We start from the raw sequence: 23,868 nt of genomic DNA, 5'->3' as shown, positions 1-23,868 counted from the left end.
CATAAAGTCATTTAACACCCAAATGGGTGGTGTCCCACAGATTGAGAAGTGCTGTTTTATAGAAATGTTGCGGTATTTCAATCCAGTTTAAGAGAGATATAATGAACAAGTTAGACATAATTTATTTTGAAAGGTATCGTGTGTGTGTGTGTATGTGTGTGTACGCGCACACACACACGTGCATGCACATAGGTGTGGAGAACAGAGGACAACTTGCAAAAGTAGGTTCTCTCCTTTTACCCCATAGGTCCTGGAGATGGAACTCAGCTCATCAGGCTTGGTAACAGAAGCCTTTATGCACTGAATTGTCTTCTTGGTCCGGTGTATTCAGCTTTGAAAGGATCTTAGCTTGAAGACTAGCAGTTTATAATTTCCTTGGGCTAGAGATAGGGAGTTCTTGGAGCGTCTGTTTTTCTGCTTTGTTTGTGCTGGGGATGGAGTCCAAGTCCTCGCACATGTTAAGCACAGGCTCTCTCTCTTAGCCACCTGCTCCCCACCCCCCACCCCACCTCCGCCAGCTCCCCTTGAAGTTTCCTGGAGACAATAAGGCAGCCTTCAAGGCCCATGACGGTGACGTGTGGTGTTTCTAGATTATTTCTACATGGTATCCCTTTTGCGTATTTTATTCTTACTGTCACTTGGCTTGTCAAGTTTCTGACACCCCTGCCCCATACAGCTAGACAGAGGGATGTCAGACTATAGGTATGGATGGCCTGCAGGTGGCAGCAGTGAGCAGTCACGGGCTCCTCCCCTAACCCCAACACGAACCCCGCAAAGGCTGCCTCTTCAGGGGGCTTTCCTCACCGGTTTGCCTAAAACAGCAGCACTGGAGTCTCTTGTTCCCTTAACTTTTGCCCACAGCGTTTCTCAGTAGTAGTCATACAATATTTGGTTTATTGCCTCTTTCTAGTTTTTCTAAAAAAGCAAATCACACACATTAATTAAATATTTGTGTGTGAGTTACATGTGGAGATCAGAGGACAGTTTATTTGGAAGTTGGTTCTCTCCTTCCATCTTGTGGCTTCCAAGAATCGAACTCAGCTCTTCATGGTCGGGTGGCAGGTGCCTTCATCTGATGAGCCGTTCGGCTGCTCTTTATTGCCTCATTCTTTCTCCTCAAAGGTAACCCTGGCAACAGGGTCTTCATCTTGTTCATAGTGAACTGGGCTTGGAAAACGGTGTTCAGCATCAGTGTGAAAATGAATGGTCACTTGGGGTGAATGACTGTACCCCAACTGAAGGTCACAGATGCATTTTAAAGGTGTGCTTTACGCATAATTTTATATAATGCCACACCATGAAGATAAGAGCAGAGTTGTCTTTCCACACTCATAAAGAGACATGGTGGTGTCAAACATCAGTGATTCTCTAATGACTACATTAACCATCAGTCCATGCCATCCACAGGAACTACTCATGTGGGAGAGATCAGGGCTGTCTGGCCCAGTCATGGGGGTTCCTGATTAAGCAATGGGTTTCTTAGTTCTTGGACACAGAGTTTCCTGGGCATTGTTTATAATGGGTGAAACACACTGTTCTGAGTTTGCTTCCTCACGAATGAGCTCGTCCTAGTCAGTGAGTGTTGCAGACAGGGCATGCCCAGTAAACTCTAGCTACAGTGGTTTGGAGCCAAATTGGCTTGTACTGCCGTCTCTCTTGCAAAACATTCAGTAAATATTTGGGCTTCTGACCTACCTGGTTTTGCAAATCTGACTGTTTATGAAGCGGAGGTCAGAGCTCCCCCACACAAGGTAGAGAGAGGAGACACAGAAACCCACCTTGGAAGGTGGCTGGAGTATGTCCCCTTTTGTGATCTTAGGAAGCCAAGTTCTTCAAGATGTCAACTCAAAGTTAGCCACCATACATAGATATCACTTTGAAGGACAAATGAGCAGTCACGGGAGCGTGGTAAAGCTCCCTAACAGTGAGAACACAGGAATCCAACCTTCTGTGTGTTCTATTTGTTCTCATTGCAAGTAAAAGCAAGTGTGGGCTGTTACATGGGCATGCTGAGTTGTTTTGTGAATGCAATGCTGTTTTCTATTCTTCTCACTTTCTAATCCTCCTGGAATATATATTCTACCTTGAAAAAATATAGTTGATGTGAAAAAGTGATAAGGATTCCCCCGGAAGTAGAGGGCTGCCCATTTTCCCTGCCTCTCCCCCTGCAGCCTCAGAAGACAGCTTTCCAGCACATATTCTTCTGAGTAGAACTCGATGCTTCTGCTCCTCAATGTGTGTGTGTGTGTGTGTGTGTGTGTGTGTGTGTTTCGTGGTCTAACCTGGATCTGTGGTCCTGTCCCAAGCAAGGGGGCCATTTTCCTTGTGCCCCATGTAGGTTTTCTGTTTCTGATTTAACATCATTTTAAAATTATTTACTTACTGTGTATGGGTGGGTTACCAGCTTGTTTGTATATGCACCGTGTCACACTAGAAGAAGGTGGGATGGCATCCCCTAGAACTGCATCTTCAATGGTTTCGAGCAGGTACACAGATGCTGGAAACCAAACCTGGGTCCTCTGCAAGAGTGGAGAGTGCTCCTAACCTCTGAGCCATCATTCCAGGACACACACACACACACACACACACACACACACACACACACACACACACACGCACGCACGCACGCACGCACGCACGCACACGCACGCACTCGCGCGCACACACGCACACTGCTCTGCCTTTAATTTAAATATTGGGACTGAATGCACATTGCTCATTTTCACTTTCCAAGAACTATTTTTTGATTGTTTTCATTCACAGAGCAAATATTCTGACAACGTTGTTGCTGTGCCTGGATTTTTTAAAACTATGATGTTAGATTTGTTTTCAATATGCCAAAGGGCCATTTTCATTCTCCTTAACTTGAGGAAATCCAGTTCTGGTGGGTTAGGCTATGAATGTAGCCATGATCTGCAAGTGGGTCACATGTTAAAAAGAGAGGCTCTCTCTTGTCAGAAGTGATTCAAGTTTCCTTAGACCCAACGCATTCATCTTCCACTAGTGTACTGAGATGACTCCAATCATCAAGGCCTATTGAACTCGGACAGTGAGAACAACTTCCATCCAAAGTTGTAATGAACACAAGACAATCATAAAATAATTTAAACCTAAGTTTGAGAAAGAAGACTGCTGAAAAATCATGTAACAAGTTTTAACCAGAGAAGAAGATATGGAGGAGATACATAGAAAGAAAGAAGATAGGTAGAAGAATGGATGGATAGATAGACAGATAGATGGATGGACAGACGGACGGATGGGCAGACAGACAGACAGACAGATAATAGATAAATAGATGACAGAAAGAATATAGGTTTTAGAGTGGTAGATTAAGTGCACATTCTTGCAATCTTGTTTATGTACATATACATTTTTTTTGGTATTTACAAGACAGGGTTTCTCTGTATTGTTTTGGAGGCTGTTGGTCCAGCCTGGCCTCGAACTCACAGAGATCCACCTGCCTCTGCCTCCCGAGTGCTGGGATTAAAGGCGTGCGCCACCACCGCCCGGCTCATATACATATTTTTAAACCTATAAACTCTAAAAAACCAAACTCAATCAGCAAATAACTCTTGCATCTTTGTCTCATTTTAGATTAAGAAGTGCTTGGGTCTGGAGAGAAGACTGAGTGGTTAACAGTGTTTGCTGTGTGATAAGGTGCTCCAGAGTTCAAACTCCATCACCCACACAGCACACTAAACATCCGATACACAGCTGAAATACCAGCTCTGAACAGGGTGAAGATAGGAAGACCACTGAAGCATGGTAGCTTCTAGCCTAGTGTAGAACACATGAGCCCAAGGTTCTGGGCAACACTCTTTCTCAAAGGAATATGTGGAGAGCGGTAAAGAAAGATACCCCATGTCTTCTTCTGGCTTTTGCACATGGACAGAGGTTCACACACTTACACACATGGATATACATACATACACCCATATGTATATATACACACCAGGTTCTGTGTGTATATATTATGGCTTCCAGTTTAATGTTTTTGTGGGATTCTTGAGTGCACCAATGAATGGGTCTCTGATTTTTGTGCATTCTCTTGAGCTCTTTTTTTCCTCCAGTTTGTTTGTTTTGCCCAATTCCAATGTGCTGATTTTTTAAAAAATAATTTATGTTATTTATGCTCACTGGTATTTGCCTGCATGCATGTCTGTGTGAGGGTGTCAGAAGTCCTGGAACTGGAGTTACAGACAGGTGTGAGCTGCGGTGTGGGTGCTGGGAATCGAACCCAGGCCCTCTGAAAGAGCAACCAGTGCTCTCAACCACTGAGCCATCTCTCCAGCCCATTGATTTTTGTTTCATTTTATATTATCATTATCCTTTAGAATCCTGTTGGTTTTCCAACAAGAGGCAGAAAGGGAGTGAATGGATGGGATGGGAGATAAGGAGGAACCTGGAGGAGTAGAGGGAGGGAAAACCATAATCAAGGTATTATTGTGTGAGGAAAAACATCTATTTTCAATAAAAGGGAAGGAATACCTTTTCCACTAAAAAAAGAAAAAAGAACCGCCCTGTGACCAGGCGCAGAACCATGGTGAAGAACAAAGACAGTGGGCAGCATGGGTTTGTGTGCCCGGGTTAAATCCCTGTTCTGGCACAGTGGGGAGGGGGGGAGCTACGTCAAATAACCCTCTTATGATAACTCTCATTCTCAAGTTCAAATCTACCTTGTAGGCTCATTCTAAGCTCTAAGTGACAGGACACACGAGGAGAAACAACCAAGTTGCGGTGTGGTGTCTACCATGAAGACACTCCAGATTGGTGGCTCTTATCACGCTTTTAAGCTTATGTCAGGTCACCAGGATTAGGTGTCATCTTCATTGGTCAACTGACTGGATGAGTCAAGTTCAACAGACAACTTTCAGAGTGAAGCTGAGTAGACAGGGGACTCAGAAGGAGTCCTCAGCATATGGGAAGACCTTTGGTAGCATCTGTAATCTCAAGCCAGAACACAGCTTGATGATCAGGAACCTGGAGCATTATTGCTCTCACAAGCAAACCTGTGCCTTCTGAGTCATATTAACTTATTATTTTGGCTCATATGACACATCTACTGCTTTCTCTACAAACAAACCTAAAAGTAGAGGAAACCCAATTTAGGAAATATTCTTTTCCCTAGGAATTCATTAATCATTTATCGTTTATCCGAGAAAAGGGTGTCCTAAACACAGAGGAGAGCAGTTAGTTAAAATGTAATTAACCAAGGTGTTATCAAGCAATGTAAGACCAATGTAGGTCACTAGATCTGGGGCTTGAAACTAGCAAAAGGTCAATCTTTTTTATGAAATTCTGATAACACATTTCTGCTTCTACTAACCTAGTTTAAAAAAAGTTTAGGTGGTGGTGGCACACGACTTTGATCCCAGCACTTGGAAGGCAGAGACTGGTGGATCTCTTTGAGTTCAAGGCTACCCTGGACTACAGAGTGAGCTCCAGGACAATCTCCAAAGCTACAGAGAAACCCTGTCTCAGAAAAAAAAGAACAAATGTGCTTTGATTTCAGGGCTGGAGAGATGACTCAGTGATTCAATGAACTTGCTGCCCTCGCACAAGATCTGGGTTCTGGTCCTAGCCACATGGTAGCTCACAGCTGTCCAAAACTAGTTCCAGGGGAGTCTCTTCTGGCCTTTTGCAATACCTGGTACACACATGGTACTATACAATTGTGCAAACCAACACTCATATACATAGAATAAACATTGGTAAATCTTTTTTAATTATTGGGTAAGATACATTTTTAACATCTTCAGCTGAAGAGTTTTACTTGTACTACATCCATTGATACAATTAATAGATGTCATGAGGTTGAGAGCCTAAACACCCAAACTGTGCCAGTGACTGTGACCAGAGAATCAAGTTAGTATTTTCCACTCTTAGGTACAAAGACCCATGAGAGAAACATGTTCTGTCTATCTATAGGTGGCTCTGACACTGTCACACCCTTCTTGTGAGGCATCAGTATACTTCTTATCACTCAATTTGTGAGGGGTATATTTTATTTAGGAGGTAACCGAGATCTCTGTTGTCTATGGAGCCTTCTAGATGGCAGTTGATCACAACAGATCGTTTATAGAAGAGAACATTTTATAACTGCAAAAAACCTCATTTTCATGCATGCAGCATACCAATAAGAATTCTTATTAAAACTCGATGGAAATAAAGAAATTCCTGTTTATACAAGTTGCATAAAACACCCTGTATATTGTAAACCTTGGAAACACTTAATGTGCTTTGTCAATCAATGTACTCAACACATCACTCACTGAGTTCTGATGAGATTTTTATAAATAGGTAGAAGTATTATTTCTATTCTACTAACACAAGTTATGAAAGACAGAGAGACTAAGGGACACATAATTAGCAAGGCATGGAGATGGGATTCCAACCCAGGCACGTGGACTCCAGCACCCTTAACAACTGCAAGTGATACAAGTTATTATTAATACAACAAATAAATCACTGCAAATGACCAAACATTGTGTACTTTGAGTGGATAATATATAGGTGTCCTCAATGTTTAAAGGCATAGAATAAAATATTCCAAGAAAATGAAGCCTTTCTCCTAATCTTACTCATCATGGCCCTGCTCCTAGCCACAGAGACAACAGTGGTAATACCAATTCTTTCTCTTGAAAACATGGAAGTGTGTGCCTCCCTGTTACTTATGCATTCTAGCATCATTTTTTCAAAAAATGCAAATGTCATGCTTTTCTCTTTCATTTAACAGTAGGCGAGGTGCCTCACTTTTGCAACTTGGAAAATTTGAGAATTCCAGGAGTGTTGGCATTAAAGGTAGTCTCACTTCCAGCGCAAGCAATTGAAGTCATTCAATAGTTGAGTGGTCGCTACGGTTCTCTCTGTTGGTGCTGTAGCCAAGCACTAAGCTTCCACTGACAAGTTAGTAGGGTATAGAATGCAGGGCTCTATAAATCCTACAAACACAGAGAGCTAGAGCCAGTGCTTTGGGGTGATGCTGTGTTAAAGGGGACCAACTTCCAGGACACAGGACTTTTGGCTTATTTGGAACATTTTTTTGACAGTTATAAATTCAGTAATTCCTATGAATCTTGGCAAATCAGGCCCCCCAAAAGAGTAGAAAACAGAAAAACATAATCAGAAATGGGACTCCATGTTTCACAGGAGAGGATTCGAGAAAGCTCACACAGGTAAGACTCAGGATGCAGAAAAGGAAAAGCAGCAAGTCTAGGAGGACAAGAGTGTGGTTTGCATTCGCTATGATTAGAGACGGCTTGCTAATGGTCTTTAAGCCCCTGAATGGCACAGTCTGAGCTACTCTGTAAGAAGATTGCCAAATAGCTTGCAACAGGAAGTGACTGAAGTGGAGGGAGATCCAATCAGGAAGAGAAATGGTCACGTTTTTGGTTAGATGAGCTCATTTTTTAAAAATTATTTCTGACTAATTACAGAGCACAAGTATTTCTTTGTTGTTAATGTCAAAGCAGACACTACTTTGTAAAAACTTCAAGTCAAATAGCAAAATTTTGGTGCATCTTTCAAATTAGATGCATCTCTTTCAATCACTTAGCTCACCACAGTTTGCAGCAGGCTTGGTGTCATGAGAGGAAGGGAGCAGCTGCAAACATTTAGTGACAGTGCTACAGATGTTCATTCTTATCAAGAAGAGGCGACAACGCCTTTCCACCACAAAGACGACGAACCTTCTCAGAGTCTCTCTTTCTTCTCCTTCAACAAGGCTTCTAGTGACATGTGTGGCAGCTGGGCTTCCCTGAGGGCAAGTTTTCCTTCTAAGAACTAGCTGGGACTTTGGGACAAACCAGTGAGCCCCTGGCCCTTTCCTTCCCTTTTGCAGTAGATGGGAGCCATGAGAATTGACCTGAGGGGAAAAAAAGGACAGCACAGATTGGACAGGAACTTATTTCCAGCACGATTCATTCTTGGGAATACAGAAGTGAGGCCTGGAGGGAGGAAAAGTCACCTCCTGTGATAGCCACAGGTTAAAAATAATAGTATCACCTCATCCACGGGCTAAGACAGGTCTTTCAGTAATGCCTGTGGCTGCAGCAGGCCAGACCTCGGAATAGGCGGGGTTTGTTATGCGCAGGTCAGAACACTGTTTGTCCTGGTGGTGGTGTACTGGAAGCCATTGCATCACGCAGCCTCCATCCCTCCTCAGAGCCAATGCTTTACTGGCTTTTGCAGTTGCCTGTGTGTGTCGGGAGACAGGTTGGGCTGAGCCCAAAAGGAGGAGCTTAAACCTGTGTGCAAAATCTGGAAATCTGACAGAGCACAGCTGGGAGCCAGAATGTGCCCACACTTCTGGTAAAGAGGCCACGTGACCAGTTCCAGCCACTCTTAGTCCCGCCCAGACTAGGAACTCACATAAAGGACTGTGGAGAGCCCAAGAGGTCACAGTGCTGGCTGAGAGGGGCTGGGAACACCAGGACACACAGACACCATGAGCTGGTCCTTGCAGCTCCGGAGTTTCATTCTCTGCTGCATCCTTTTGCTGCTCTCTCCAACGGGGCTGGCAGTAAGTACTCTTCAGGAACCATATTATTTTAAATGCAAAAATGGGAAACGATCAGAGCCACTAGCAAAAATGTCTGTGTTTTTCTCCCACAGTACGTTGCTACCAGAGATAACTGTTGCATCCTAGATGAGAGATTCGTAAGTAGTTTCTACGTCGTTCTGTTTCTTGGGACTAGAGAAGGATGGGAACGTCTTAACCTTTTGGGGAACAGTTTAACATTTATGGGTAGGGTTTAAGGCTTCTTCTCCCGGGCTGTTCAGTTGCCTCCTTATTGACTTGCAGGGTAGTTACTGCCCAACCACCTGTGGTATCGAAGACTTCCTGTCCTCTTACCAAACCAACGTGGACAATGACCTCCAGGCTCTAGAAGACATCTTAGCTCGTGCTCAAAACAGAACCACAGAAGCCAATGAACTGATCAAAGCAATACAAGTTTACTACAACCCCAACCAACCCCCAAAGCCAAGTGAGAATGCCCACTGAGGAATTCCCTCTTCTGCTTTTAGCTGGGCTGTTGCCTTAAGTGGTTTCTCTGTCTCTGACCCTATATTACAGATATGATAGACAGTGCCACTCAGAAGTCTAAGAAGATGACAGAGGAAATTATGAAATACGAAGCCCTGATATTAACACATGAGACAAGTATTCGGTAAGCGTCTGGGTTTTAATTTACTCTCCAAGGCAGAGTGAGATTTTACTTAATAGTTCACATTTCACAGAAAGTGATCTTGGAATGTATTTTTCATTTAAAATATCAAATTGACATTAACCCAATGGAACTAAGAGCTTCTAGTAAAAAATGAGTTGTACCAGCTTGTAATTAAAAAATGATAATAATAACCACATATGAGAAAGGTTGTTGTAGATATATTCAAATGCTACCCTGGCCCTGTTTGCTTAAATGGCTCCAATCCTCCTACAATGTAAGCCAAATGCATGGGAATTGGGGTATGGAAAATACAATTCTCTTCACAATTATGTCACCAAATCAACCTTAAGAAATCAGAAAACAGAGACAGAAGAAGACTCTTGGCTACTATAGCAAATCATGTCAAAGATGGAGAAGAAAGTGGATGTCTTGGAGTCACTTGACCATAGTACATGGACCTGCCATTATACCTCCAACTTTCCAGGGACTCTGGGCATAGGCTATTGGATGCAGCTTTAACTCCTTTCGCAATTTCCCCCCAAACTGAACTCACAGCACCATTGGAAACTGAGCTAGATGGAGAGGTGGCCTCAAACACATTTCTCCCCTCTGCTACCAGAAAGCAGTGCTTGTTGTTACTACGATTATCGTTATAACTTCCATTACTTTTGGTCATCATTGAAGTATAAGGAAACCGCTGTGAGAAATCTTCTAGAACAGAGGAGCAAAGTGATGCAGCAGTCTGTCCCTCTTCTTTACCTCAAAGTCAGACACGGTGGTTTATGTGTTGTTCACAGTTATCTGTGGTGTCTGAATATTTACAAACAAACATGTGGAGAATGACCAAGGCAAAATCCTTACTTTCCCCAGATGTTTTCTAGAGATATGGAACTAGAAAGGGAAAGTATCTACTGCTTCATGTGTAGTAAAGTATCCCAGTGACCTTTCCCATGGAAGTCACAGAACAGATGGAAAGCCCTACATGGCATGTGTGAGCTACTGCTTAACCAGGCCTACCACCCACTCATGTTATTAGCTGAGTCCCCTTATAGAAAAAGAGAAGCTCAGGAAAGCCACCTACAGTGACCTTTGTTTATTGACAGGGACTTTGTTATTTGTGTTCAAAGTTGAGACCTGCTGCCCCATCCAAGTCCCAATTGCCTTCCTATTGAAATGGATTGGGATTTAATTTTTCTTTTCTCAAAAGCTTCAATTTAGTTTTACAACTCAAAATTTTTACAATTTCCCAAGAATGAAGTAATTTATCGAAAAGGAGTGCTGGAGAAAATAAAGCAGCATTTCTGACAGAAAAGAAAAAAGAATTGTGTTCTTCTGAAAGGAATGCTTATCCCCTGTTACTGCATTGCTCTTTTCCCAGGTATTTACAGGAAATATATAATTCAAATAACCAGAAGATCACAAACCTGAAACAGAAGGTTGCCCAGCTTGAAACTCAGTGCCAGGAGCCTTGCAAAGACACCGTGCAAATCCATGACACAACTGGAAAAGGTATGAAGGAAATTTACCCTGGGATCACAGTCATCAAAGCAAACAGTCAAAATAAAAGCAATTGTGCATCTTGCAAAGTGTTACAAGTCTAGAAGGCATCTGACCATCAACCTTAGGATTCCAGCTGCCCTGAGTTTCCCTGGGTACTAATCAATATTGGGAAGGCATGGTGGTAGGGAAGGCTAGGGAGGCAGCTGAAACTGGGAGCACCCTGCCTGGGTTTCAAGCCTCTGCAGCAGTTTTACTTGCTGCTTCTTCTTCAGATTGTCAGGAAATTGCCAACAAGGGCGCCAAAGAAAGCGGACTTTACTTCATCCGGCCTTTGAAGTCTAAACAGCAGTTCTTAGTGTACTGTGAGATCGATGCATCTGGAAACGGCTGGACGGTGTTGCAGAAGGTAAGGGACAGCCTCTGACTGCATATATAGGCAGCCTGTGAACAACAGCCCACATAACCCTCACTGTAGCCTCTTTGAGGTGAACGCTGTTGTCACCTTAACTTGTAGAAGAGACGCTGAAGCATGAGACCCCCTAAGTAATGAGTAATGGGCAGGATTCGCATCCAGCAGCCCGGCTCTACCTTGCTTTGCTGTAACACCGTGCTGACTCTGCTGTCATAGTAAGCATAATCTGTCATATTGCATGGTCACATAAGCAAAGTGCTTTAGTGACAAGATACAGAAGAGGTCTCTTTCCTCAGATCAGGAGATAAGGCTGGCCATCAACAGTAACCCAGAGCCTCTCAGAGGATGAAGCTGGGCGGGTCACAGCAAAGTGATATTTTGTTGTTGTTGTCGTCATTGTTGTTGTTTTTTGGCATCTTCCTGCCTGGTACCCACTGCAAAATTGACTCCCTTTAAAAAAAAAACCCATATACTTCCTGCCATCCTTACAGCGCCCCCTGCAGGACTGTCTATTGGCAATGTGTTTGAGTAGCGCATTGTAGTACCAAGTGTGAGTTCTGAAGACTTCTGAGGGTCTTCAAAGAACCTACAACTAAAAAAAAAAAAAACTAACTAAACTAAACTAAAAACAATGAGAAAAAATGCCCCTATCATTAAGCGTGTGTGTGTGTGTGTGTGTGTGTGTGTGTGTGTGTGTGTGTGTGTGTGTGTGTGATGTCTGTAGTCCTCAGAGCATCACTGTTCTATTTGGTAGATGATGACATGGAGGCGGCTCACACGAGGTCATTTAGCTGGTTGATGGCAGAATCATGACCTCCATGTTTTGGATGTGGCTTCTTCGTATGCACCACTCACCCACTCTCTCCTCTTGTCCCTGCTGTTGTGCACTAGAGGCTTGATGGCAGTCTGGATTTCAAGAAGAACTGGGTTCAGTATAAAGAAGGATTTGGACACCTGTCTCCTACTGGCACCACAGAGTTCTGGCTGGGGAATGAGAAGATTCATTTGATAAGCATGCAGTCCACAATCCCATATACACTGAGAATACAGCTCAAAGATTGGAATGGCAGGACCAGGTATGCTGTGGAAGGGACTTCCACTTTTTGTTGTGAGTTTTTGCTGCAGACGGACCCTTTGAAGCTGGCAATGGAACAATGGCAAAACAACCTGACAAATGAAAAAAATTGTATCCAGGCTCTTTCCTAGGAGGGCATTTGGTTCTTGGACAGCCTGAATAGAGAGGGAAGATAGGTCTCCTCAGTGCAGATCAAGATGCCCTAGCACAATTTATATACTTGGAAACATTGAGAGTGATTGATACGGGGTGTTAAATGTGAATCAGAAATTGTGCATGCAATTAAACTCAATCAAATCCAGGCATTCAGATTTCCCACTCATTTAATGATTCATTCATTCTGCCAAACTATGAACCACCTTCAAATCTACTGATTCTTAAGGTGAGCTCCAGCCTTCCTGGACTGAGAGATATCTGGAGTTTGGGTTTTGAACATCTAATTTAAGTGAAGAAAATTATACAAACTTCTTATTATATATGAAACAATGAAACAAGCTTCAGTTCCAAACACATTTCTTAAATTTTACTTTAACTCCCCAAACTATCAGAATCAGCAGGCCTTTTTCATCTGTTTCCCAATTGTGAGATATTGGGGAAGAGATTAGATATTTTCTGGAAATCTCTATTCACAAAGGGTAGCTATTCTTTCTGTTCAGTGCCCTTCACAAATTTTTCCAGAGGAGGTCTCTCTGGCTCTTGTGGCACTCATTTCATGTATCACACAGAGTTTATGGCTTCTGTGATATTCTAGAAAGTATCTTTTTGCCATTGCTTTGTAAAAGGAGAACCTTTTATGCCCTCACACTTCAAGTGGTACTGACTGATAATGGAACCCGACTCTTTTAAATCTGGGGCATGAGTTCACGCATTGCAGATAATTATTGTGATCTATGATAATGTATGTGTAGTGATAACAAAATTTAAATGAAAGTAGAAATGATTAGATTAGCCCAAATGTCTCTCTTTGATCTTAAGATTCTGTAACTAAAAAACAAGCATCTGGGTTTTAGTTTTTCTGGAATTCACTGAGGGCTTTTAGATCCACCCTGGATGGTGGGGATGAGCTCGGGACTGGTGCACACAGTCATTGCGTAGATTTGCAGAAAACTTCACTCCAGTGAAGTCTGTTTTGGCCTTGAGACCCAAGGTGCACTGTCTCTGTTCCATCCTCACAGCACTGCAGACTATGCCATGTTCAGGGTGGGTCCTGAATCTGACAAATACCGCCTGACCTATGCCTACTTCATTGGTGGAGATGCTGGGGATGCCTTTGATGGCTACGACTTTGGTGATGATCCCAGTGACAAGTTTTTCACATCCCACAATGGCATGCAGTTCAGTACCTGGGACAACGATAATGATAAGTTTGAAGGCAACTGTGCTGAACAGGATGGATCCGGTTGGTGGATGAACAAATGTCATGCTGGCCACCTCAATGGAATTTATTACCAAGGTATTTTTTTTCTTCAGTTATAAGTAGTGTGTAATAGATGTTTGATGGAAGGTGATAAACAGAAGCAGAGAGATGAAGATTATAATCAATATAATATTTTTAAAATTTTATAACTCTATTTGAAATCAGAATAGGATAACATTAATTATCCAACTGGCATTATCTTAAATAATATTAAGCTTTGCCTACAGTGGTCACCTCTATAGTGCCCCTGCCTCCGCCATTCCTAGGAAATATCAGGGTTTTGTTATTATGCAGACATTCTCATCGTCTGAGTTGGGGTTTGACACAGGTGTCTCCTTTCCACCTGCCATGTGTATGGCATAGATGGACTAGCACTGCCATATCTGCACTTGTGGACACATTTCCCTGGCTCAGTGGTCCATGAACCGTGTGTCAGATACGAGTAGTGGGCAGTGAACAGATGTCAGGAGAAATGAAGTAAGAGGCAAAGAAGTACTAGTGAGAGCATAGGTGCATAAAAGCTACAGTGAAGGGTCTAGCGTGGGGATTGTAGACACTTGTTTGGACATGGGGGAGGCGATGGTTTCTGTAAGGTGGAAGGAGTTTAGAACACCAATTTCACTGATCACCTAGCAGTTTTGAATGGAGATACACCAGGAGTGCTAAGGGATATACAGCCCTGTCTACTGATGAGAAACTGCACGGCGATATGGAACAACTTTCTGGGGATACTTTCTAAAGGACTTAATAGCATCCTCGGTTAGCCAGAAGATCATGCTCTCATACAATGTCAGACCACCTAATCAGGAATTTGTAGCTTCTTCCATAGTAACCTAAATGCAGAAGGATTTCCTGAGGGTGACAGATAGAGAGAGATAGAGAAAATAGAGACAAACAAAGAAAGAGAGAGAGAGAGACCAAGAGAGATAGAAACAGAGAGACAGACAGAGAGAGGTGTTCCAGCCCTGGCAATAAGCAATTAACTTAAGGATGTATGTGATCAGGAAAATGTCTTGTTGGCTTTTAGACCTCTAGGGATGTTTTCAGGTAGGGGGAAATGTAGTAAAGGTGATAATAACTCCAATGGGCTGTGAAGTAAGGAAATGCAGGGATAAAAGACATGACATGCCCCTCTGACCCCTTGCAGGCGGCACTTACTCAAAGGCTTCTACGCCCAATGGCTATGACAATGGCATTATTTGGGCCACGTGGAAAACCCGCTGGTATTCCATGAAGGAAACTACCATGAAGATAATTCCCTTCAACAGACTCTCCATTGGAGATGGACAGCAACACAACATGGGGGGATCCAAACAGGTCAGCGTGGAGCATGAAGTTGAAATTGAATACCCATAAGTCATCTGCCTAGAAGTCTTAAAGCACATGTACAAAGACTTAGCTATTAACTTCTATTAGCCTGTACAAAGTTCCAATGATTTCCTCAAATTTTCTTCCACATACTGTTATTCTATTTAATTTCAATTTTTCTTAAAATGACACAGCCCTAGACGGAAATGAAAATTCACTTTGAACAATATTTCTAAGTTACTAGAATCAGAGTTACTAAAATTTTATTTGAGGAGACATTTTGTTGGACCTTTCCCCTAAAATTAAAAGTAAAACTACTGTTTTATTATCAGTCATAATCATTTTATTGCTGTTTCTATTATTTCTTAAGTATTTTAGTGAATACTAATAAGAGAAAATTTTTCTAACTTGTCATGTATAATTTTCCCATATGCCTTACCTCTACATCATTCATATTTAATTTTTCTTTTCAAACAAAAACAATTATTCTTTTTAATATATCTTTTGTTTCATTGTATATCCATAGGCTGGAGACGTTTAAAGAACATTTCAAAGCTGGTTTGCTTTTTTAAAGGACTTTATCCAAGCAGAGAAATATAATATTTTCTTATGGGACAATGGACTTTCAAAGCCTCACTTCATTTTAAGAGTTAACAGAATCCATGTTGAAAACTCCATTAGCAGTTTTATGCTGGCAATAATGTATCTACATGCATTTCAATAAACATTTTTTTCCTAAGAAGAGATATCTGGTGTTTTTTACTGACCTTGGAAAGCATGACTTTTCCTCAGTTATGGTTAGTTGCTGAGTTTACTTGTTATGCTACACATAGTGATAAAAGGAAACAAAACCTATAGCTCCTACTCCTCAAGGGGTATGAGTCACCCTGAATACGGTAGCTCAGGGTGACAGATGCAACAACCTAAAGTGACAACATTCAGTGTAAGAACATAAGCAGAATTCGCAGACCCACAAGCATATAGCAAAGGAACATCGTTGGCCAAACACACTGCTAGAGTTAGCTATTGGGGCATTGATTCTTCTAGAAGAATCTCAGCTCCAAGCACATGTAGCCAATATCACACATAGAACTGTGATCCAAAGCAGAGAGCTGAGGGTGAGGAAGGGAGCCATTCACTCATCCTACATGAGAGTCATTCATTCATTCTACATGAGAGTCATTCACTCATTCTACATGAGAGTCATTCACTCATCCTACATGAGAGTCATTCATTCATTCTACATGAGAGTCATTCACTCATTCTACATGAGAGTCATTCACTCATTCTACATGAGAGTCACTCACTCATCCTACATGAGAGTCACTCACTCATCCTACATGAGAGTCACTCACTCATTCTATATGAGAGAGATCCTGAGATCCTGGGAGCATGAGTTAGCTGACACATCCTCTCATGGATCAGCTGAGTCTGGGAAACTGGCACCAAGTTACTGCACTGAGTATTTGACTCGTTGAATTAAGAAGATATTGGCTTGAGCTGAAGTCCTCAGCTTCAGCTTTGGAGAGTCTTGCTTTCCACAGTTTTCTTCCGGATTCCCTTATTTCCTGGTTCTTGTGACTCCCCGTTTAAAAAATTCTGTAGAGATAGCACCATTGCTTGACTTACTAGAATGAGCTCGTGTTAATTTTGTAACCCAATGACTTACAGAAAATGTAGTAATTTCAAATTGGTTATTAGTATCTACTGGCGAATACTGAGGGTTACAGTTTCAGAAATAAGGCATGAGACATACTTCTAGACTCAAGAGTATGTCTCTGCAAGGAATGGAAAAGTTTAAACAATTGACTTGATAAATCAACAGGGAAACTACAAGTACAAAGACAAGGAGTGTCCCTCTGCAGCTCAGAAGCACTGGTAACTATTGCTCACCTCCCTCCTTTATTTCTCTGAGCACTGGGAAACTTCAAAAAGGGAGGCTAAATGCCAGGTCCCAAGGTCTCAACTCCTAGCTCCAGAAGGAAGCTTCTATAAAGGAAAGGGAGTACAGACCCAGGGCAGTGGTTTAGCTTTTAGCAGCATGTGTGACATCCTGGGTTCCATGCCCAGCACCCCCAAAAAACAAATAAGAAAGTCTTGTTTCCATGGCTTTGAGTCATACAACTGTAAGGAAGATGTCTTGTGCTTACAGGCAGGAATAATTACTTATTGGCGAAATACCGTGGTTTAAAATATACCTTTTCCCAGTCCTTTCCTGCAGCTGTACTTCATGGGCAGGTTTCAGGGCTGTGGCTGTGTTAAAGGTGCATCAGAATTGAAAGATTGTAACTAGCCAGGTATGGTGACCCATATGTATAATCTTAACACTTGAAAGGCTAAGACAGGAGGATCATGAGTTCAAGACCAGCCTGGGCTATAAAACAGACAGCTGTCTCGAAGAAGAAGGAGGAGGAGGAGGAGGAGGAGGAGGAGGAGGAGGAGGAGGAGGAGGAGGAGGAGGAGGAGGAGGAGGAGGAGGAGGAGGAGGAGGAGGAGGAGGAGGAGGAGGAGGAGGAGGAGGAGGAGGAGGAGGAGGAGGAGGAGGAGGAGAAAGAAAGAACGAAAAAGAAAGAAGAAAGGAAGGAAGGAAAAGAAAAAAGTTCAAGGGGAAAAATGGAGTGGAGTGAGGAGAGGGAGAAGGAAAAAAGAGGAAAGAGAAAAAAGAAGAGGAAGAGGAGGGAGAAACATACACCGTATCTGAGGGCTTCACAAGACCTTAAATTCTTTCACTCTGACTCACAAAGGCAAAGGCATTTTTTTGTAGTAGATGCCTTGGTTTATTCAGGTGGTCAATGTGGAAAACTCACAGGCACATTAAACTCTAGGGGAAACTTCTAGCTAATAGTTCCTTATCAGTTTGATGCGCTCGGGAACAACGAGGTATGCTGGCTTATGGCTCAGTGGGAAGTGCACTTCCAGGTGGCCTGCATCGAAGCCAGACTCGCCCATGCCTACCTGCAGTCAGGGCTGTGCAGAGGCAAAGGTGTGGCTCGGGGCCTTCATGGGTCGGCCAGCCTGGCGTATGAGGCCCTGTCTCAGATAATGTAGGAGGTGAAGCCTGGCGTATGAGGCCCTATCTCAGATAATGTAGGAGGTGAAGACCAACACCAGAGGCTGTCCTCTCCGTTCCACACAGACACCCCAGCACACGCCCACTACCCTCAGTCATATGGCCAAGTACACACAACAAGAGGGGAGCAAGTGATAAAAAATAGAGTGAGATGAACATGTTAAAGATCGTGAATGTAGTCAAAGTAAATGGTGAATGCTGAGTGACGAGGCACCATCCTTCATGTGGCTCTCTGTAAAGGTGCTCATTGTCGGGGCAGAAGCTGAGAGACGTGCACTTCTAGCACACCATTTCTTTTGATCTATTGTGGGTCAGAATCTAGATTTAGCAATTATTATTTATTCAGATTTTCTTTCCTTCGTATCTTCCCCCAACAGTCAGCGTAGTAAGTCTAACAAGTACTACTTTACCTACTTGATGTTGTGCTTATCATAGGTTGTGTGTGTATATTGTATGCATATCTTTAGATTGTATGTGTATATTGTTTCAGGTCAACAAGTGATATTTTTCTATAAATCACTGGTACTGAGACTGAGCCTCAACTTACCTGTTACTAGTCTGCATTAAGTACAAAGAACTAGGATTATCGTGTAGGAGAAACTTTTGTCTATATTATGTTTGCTTAGCTGATATTTATTGACATGGTTTTGCCTCTTGTATCTAGCAAAAATTAAGACTTTTGTTTTATGTAGCTTTGTGGTCTGTTTGTTTTTCATTTGTTTGTTTGCTTGTTTTGAGACAGGATTTCTCTGTGTAGCTCTGACTATCCTAGAACTCACATGTAGACTAAGCCTACCTCAAACTCAGAGATCCGCCTGCCTCTGCCTCCCAAATGCGGGGACTAAAGATGTGTGCCATAGCATAGTCAGGGAGAGATATCCCCATCCATCCACCCATCAATGAGTTATGGGGCAGATGTCTCTACTACTCATCCTCTCTTAGGTGGGAGAGACGGTCCTGAGTTCATTAGAGCAGGAGAGCTGTCCCTGTCCCCTCATTAGCTGTGGTACTCAGAGTGCACTGTGCCACACAGTAGAGCTGGCCCTGGGGGTATAGGAGAACTGACCCCTACCTTGCTCATTGATGCAAGGGTGAAATGGCCAAGTCAATGCTGGAAAACTCACCCTGGTGGTGATGACAAGGGAGAGTTGGCAGGCTGACCAACCCTGCAAGTCCCCAGGTCCAGAACCAGGGTTAAGGGTAAGCACATCCCATCTGTGATCTGCTGGAACATAGGTGTAGGGCGGGGGTGAGGGGGGAGGGTCCTGTGGACCCAGGGCTGCAGGATCTCCAGGACACAGGGCAGCAATGGGATGTCCAGGAAGAGTCCCAGTGAGGGCCCAGTGTCGCTAGTATAGCAGAGACCAGGGGCCTCCAACCAGACCATGACTCTGCAATGGAAGCCTGCATGTTAAGATGTGTAAATGACGGGGCTCACTGCGCGACTCTCTGTGTCACACTACAGCTTCCATGATGAGATTTCCCCCTTCCTCCCTTTGTTTTCTTCTTTTTTACCTTAAGTTTTATTTTGTTTTAATGGGGGTGGGGATTGCAGGGGAGAGGACAGATGTGAGGGGACAGAAGATGGGTGGGCTCTGGATGCACGACATGAAAGACACAAAGAATAAATAGGAAAGAAAATTTTAAAAAGGGGTGTGCCACTACACTGAGCTATTTTATGTAGCTTTTAAAATTTTTGCTTATCTAGTAACTTATTTCTACTTTACTCTATAAAACAATAACTGAGTAGAATTTTAATAAGAAATGGCTCTTTATCAAAAGCAGTTTGAAAATCTCTAGAATCTTCCTTGCTCTGCTTTCCCCTTTCCTCCAGCTCACCCTTTCCTTTCCTTTTTCTTTTTGGTAGTGTGAATATCCAACCCAGGGTGTTGCACAGCCTAGGAGAGTTCAGCCCCACTGCTGTACCCCTTGTCCAGTAACTTTGTTGTTGTCATAAGATCCTCCCCCAACATGAAAACTGCATACTTTTCCTCTGCTTCCTCCTGAGTCCTAGAGTTAGAAAGTAAATGTTGTTTGTTTTCAAATTTGTAACTTTTCTTTTTGATCCACCTGCCTCTGCCTCCCGAGTGCTGGAATTAAAGGCGTGTGCCACCACCGCCCGGCTTCAAATATTTTTTAAATTGCCATTTGAAGGCCACACGATGACCTGAGAACATAGCCTTGATGATCTTGATTTGGAGGAAGGCAGAGTTTTGGGGAAGAATCTTGTCACTGAATTAGTCTACCCCATAGAAGTGAACATAACTCATGATCACTCTCCAGTGTGATCTGTATAGCAGAGGCCTGTCTATCGTTAGTTCCTTCAAGAAGGAAAAAAGAAACGGGCCAAATACAAATGGACTTACTTAAATTTACTGGTTTGGTAAGCATGAGCATTGGTTCAATGGCACGGCAGCCATGATTGGATTATTGTGAAGTGTCACAGGTCTGCCCATCTGAGCCATTGGGATTGCCTTCTGGGAAGGCTGCTGGCACAGAGTGAAACTCTTGTGCACTCCAGTTTCGCTGGGAAACACGGAAGGCAGAAATATAGGTGAGTTCAGCATTGTGGCATTCATTCAAATCTCCTAACCGGGTCACAATTGTGTCCTTCACATGTAGACACCAGGTCTTTCTTTGGCATAGCCTCCTAGCAGTCAGGTCATCACTAGATTTTCTCTTACTGGCAAGTGGAGGAAACTCACCATCAGTCTGAGTGCTGACTCTCCTTCAGTAAACATGGTAGGGCAGATTCCACTCTGGGATGATCCAGGACACACAGTTAAAATGTTACAAAAGAAAAAGAAAAGCTAACATTGAGTAGACTTTGGACTGAAGATATTTTTCTTCAGTCTGTTTTCTTTACATTGTAAAGCTGTGGTTAGGGTCACCTGAGAGAATGTAGGAAATTGTTCCAAGAAAAAACAACAACAAAAGCTGAGTTGTTTCTTGCTGGAAAGATTAGTATTGCTGCATGACTTTGAACCTGATATTAAGTTTGGAAATAGAAATTTAAAACAGTTTTTTGAGGCATGGTCTCATGTAGCCTAGTCTGACTTCAAACTTACTATGTAGTCAAGGATAACCTAATCCTCTGGCCTCCACCTCGTGAGTGCTGGAATGCGTATGCCACATGCCTGCAGATGCCCCAGGGTAACACATTTCCTTACTTGCCTTTGTTCTAAAGGTTTTAGATTGTTTTTTTCAATTTAGAAAAATCTAATTTTTGACCAGGAATGTTGGAAAATGTCTTCCATGTAGGTTTCTCTGTGGTATTTCTCATTATTCTTGTTGCTGCTGGATTTTTCTTCAAATACAACATTTCTACAAGTTGGTGAAACCAAGTCAAGTGGTCCTTCAAAATTGGGCCATACCTTCAGAGTAGGACTTATGTTTCGAATATGCTAGGCTGTCCCCAACACCACATAACAAACAAAATGCAATGGATCTTGGCAATTATCATTACCTCTATTTGCATGTAATTCCTTTATTGGGAAAATGCTAAGTGCCTTGTATATATTGTTTCTTCAAATTTCAGTGTAATACGTTCACAATTGTGATGCAAGTCTGTAATCTCATAGTTCCCCATTAAGGAAGGTAAGAAAGGAGGATCCTGAATTCAAGGGCAGCCTGTATCTAGGCTACATAGTGAGACCCTGTCTCAAAATACTGAGGAACAGTCATCCAGGGGTGGTAGTGCATGCCTTTGATCCCATCTTTCAGGAGGCAGAGAAGTAGATCTCTGTAAGTTGAAGGCCAGCCTGGCCTACATAGTGAAGTCCAGGACAACCAGGGCTACACAGACACTGTCTCAGAAAAGCAAACACAACAACTAAAAATAAACCTGGAGGCCCAGATTCAATCCACAGCAACTACCTCCCCAAATAATGATTGATAAATCTGTAAAATATTATTCATGCAAATGCCCATTAATCTGGAGAGAGTTCCATTTTAAGAAATAAGGTATACTTATTTCTGAATTAAGAATATTAAAAAAGAAATGTAGGGCAAGAAAATCAAGCAATATTAAAACAAACAAGAAAAAAATCACCAATTAGGTCTCCTCCCTTTCTTATGTGTGATTCATAATCACTTATATGTGTTTAAGGAAATTTCCACTTCCTTACTATTACTGTAACTCCCAAGAATATCATCTGGGTGCAGAGCATTGACAGGTTCTAAAACAAATGCCTCCTTAATCAGTCCTACATGGATCATTGTAACCTCATTGGCCTTCCTAAGTACATAGCTAGGCAAAAACAAAGTTTTGTAATAGCTGAGAAATACAGGAAGAGGCAGGTCAAACAAAGGCATGGAGCTAAGCACTGCTGAGCTCTTAGGTAAATCCTTTCTAGAACCAGACTGCTGTTGTAAAACCCAGACCAAGGTCCTGTAAGCTTAGTCACAAAAGCCAAAATCTCCTGTTAGGGCCAGTCCAAAAAATAGGAAGCATTTTATACTTTCCAGTTGTTGTTTAATTATTGTTTTAACCAAGTATTTCCTGGTAAAAAAGTAAACATACATGTTCATATAGATTTTTATGATATGGGATATGAATTACCATCAAACTTGTGAATTCTTGCTTTTGGTCATTTGTAACTGGTAGCTAGCTGTAAAAAGATATCAAAATCAACTATTTCCCATTGGACTAAGAAAAACAGTGTGAATTTCTAGGGGGGGAAGCCATTAGAATTATGCCACAGAAAAATCTCTTTGATTTATTTTTATTTTTTGCTAAAAAAAACTATCCTTCTTGTCATAGGCTCTTTGAAGGTGATAACTATTGTGTTACTTGTACCCTGCGAATCTGTGTGATTTTAATGGCACAGGAAATGTGTTATGGTAGAAAACCACCCTTGAATAATAACGAACCTGGTCAAGGGTACCCACCCAAGTGCCTGCTTGAGGAACCTCGGACTTGAGTGAAAATGGGCACCTTTTCCTCACAGCTGTTGGATCTTCCAGGACAATTGAAGGAGCCAGTTCTAAGGATGCTGCCGTAATTGTTCAGTGTCACTCTGCACCATCTGGGGCTGCTCTGCTGTCTAGTGTGGTGGAGCACCATGAAGAAAAGCAATGTGGGGCTGTGAGAGGGCACTTCAGGGTGACTGCTCCTCAGGTGAAGTGGTCAGAGAAGGAAGAGGAAAAGGAGGAGGGGGAGGGGAGTGAGGAGGGGCAAGGGGAGAGGAGGAGAGGGGTAAGGGGAGGAGGAAGTGCCTTTTGAACAGATGCTGGGATGGAATTAGGAGGAGAGACAGACAGACAGACACCCCGGAGGACCATGAAACAGCAAGGGCACAGTCCTCAGGTGACATCCTTGGAAATGCTTCCACAGTCTCCGCAATGATGACTTTCAATAAAATTGTCTCCGTTAGTCTGTTCCTTTACCTGAAAGGAACTTCCTGCGGGCCTAGGAAAACTTTTGGGGGTTTCCTGTCCCTATCGTGCCTGGCATTTTGATGATATAGTGTCTGTGGGCGAATGTTTACCAGCTTCCCCAGGAACCACTGTTATCTGGAATCTCAATGGGCTACAGGACTTCCTCTGAGCTCTGAAGCCACCTTGAAAAACCTGAAGAACTTACCTCAGAGTAGACAGACATTGCCTCCAAGAGAGCTTTGATCTGTCTGTAGCAAGCTACTCTGTTTGCAGCAGAGGAACACATTCATGTTGGCTTCCTCAATGAGGATCTGTACCTTTTTGAGAAACTATAAAAAACAAGCAAAATATTTCAAATTTTCAGCTTGTGATCTAGTGGAAGAGATAGTTAATACCTCTACAATGGTAAAGGCTACAGTGATAACTTATCAGGAGAAGACAGAAGAACAAGGGACTATATTTATTTGGGAATTAAATCAGGATTCTGTAGAATGTTCCCCAGACAGTTAGTGTTCAGTAAGCTAAGCACTCAACAAA

At 42.6% G+C, this 23,868-nt stretch overlaps 1 protein-coding gene across 4 annotated transcripts in view; it reads left to right on the top strand.

The window, feature by feature from the left end:
• Fgg (fibrinogen gamma chain) overlaps positions 1-15,621 on the top strand; it is a 146,242-nt gene extending 130,621 nt beyond the window's left edge. For 3 of the 4 annotated variants that reach the window (XM_040752599.1, XM_040752600.1, XM_040752598.1), the window contains 9 exons: positions 8,614-8,658; positions 8,804-8,987; positions 9,077-9,170; positions 10,549-10,679; positions 10,943-11,076; positions 11,974-12,158; positions 13,333-13,610; positions 14,722-14,891; positions 15,409-15,621. In XM_040752599.1, the coding sequence (XP_040608533.1) occupies positions 8,614-8,658; positions 8,804-8,987; positions 9,077-9,170; positions 10,549-10,679; positions 10,943-11,076; positions 11,974-12,158; positions 13,333-13,610; positions 14,722-14,891; positions 15,409-15,423 (1,236 nt within the window). In that variant the 3' untranslated portion in view covers positions 15,424-15,621. Of the gene's footprint in view, positions 1-8,377; positions 8,522-8,613; positions 8,659-8,803; positions 8,988-9,076; positions 9,171-10,548; positions 10,680-10,942; positions 11,077-11,973; positions 12,159-13,332; positions 13,611-14,721; positions 14,892-15,408 lie in introns of those variants that run through there. The other variant, XM_005076165.4, reaches the window with a different exon arrangement.
• Positions 15,622-23,868: the final 8,247 nt, after the last annotated feature.

This window comes from Mesocricetus auratus, unplaced genomic scaffold, assembly GCF_017639785.1.
Source record: "Mesocricetus auratus isolate SY011 unplaced genomic scaffold, BCM_Maur_2.0 Super-Scaffold_100009, whole genome shotgun sequence".
NCBI classification, from domain to species: Eukaryota; Metazoa; Chordata; class Mammalia; order Rodentia; family Cricetidae; genus Mesocricetus; species Mesocricetus auratus.
Note: the sequence above shows the minus strand (reverse complement) of the source record. Positions and strands in the feature narration are given on the sequence as shown.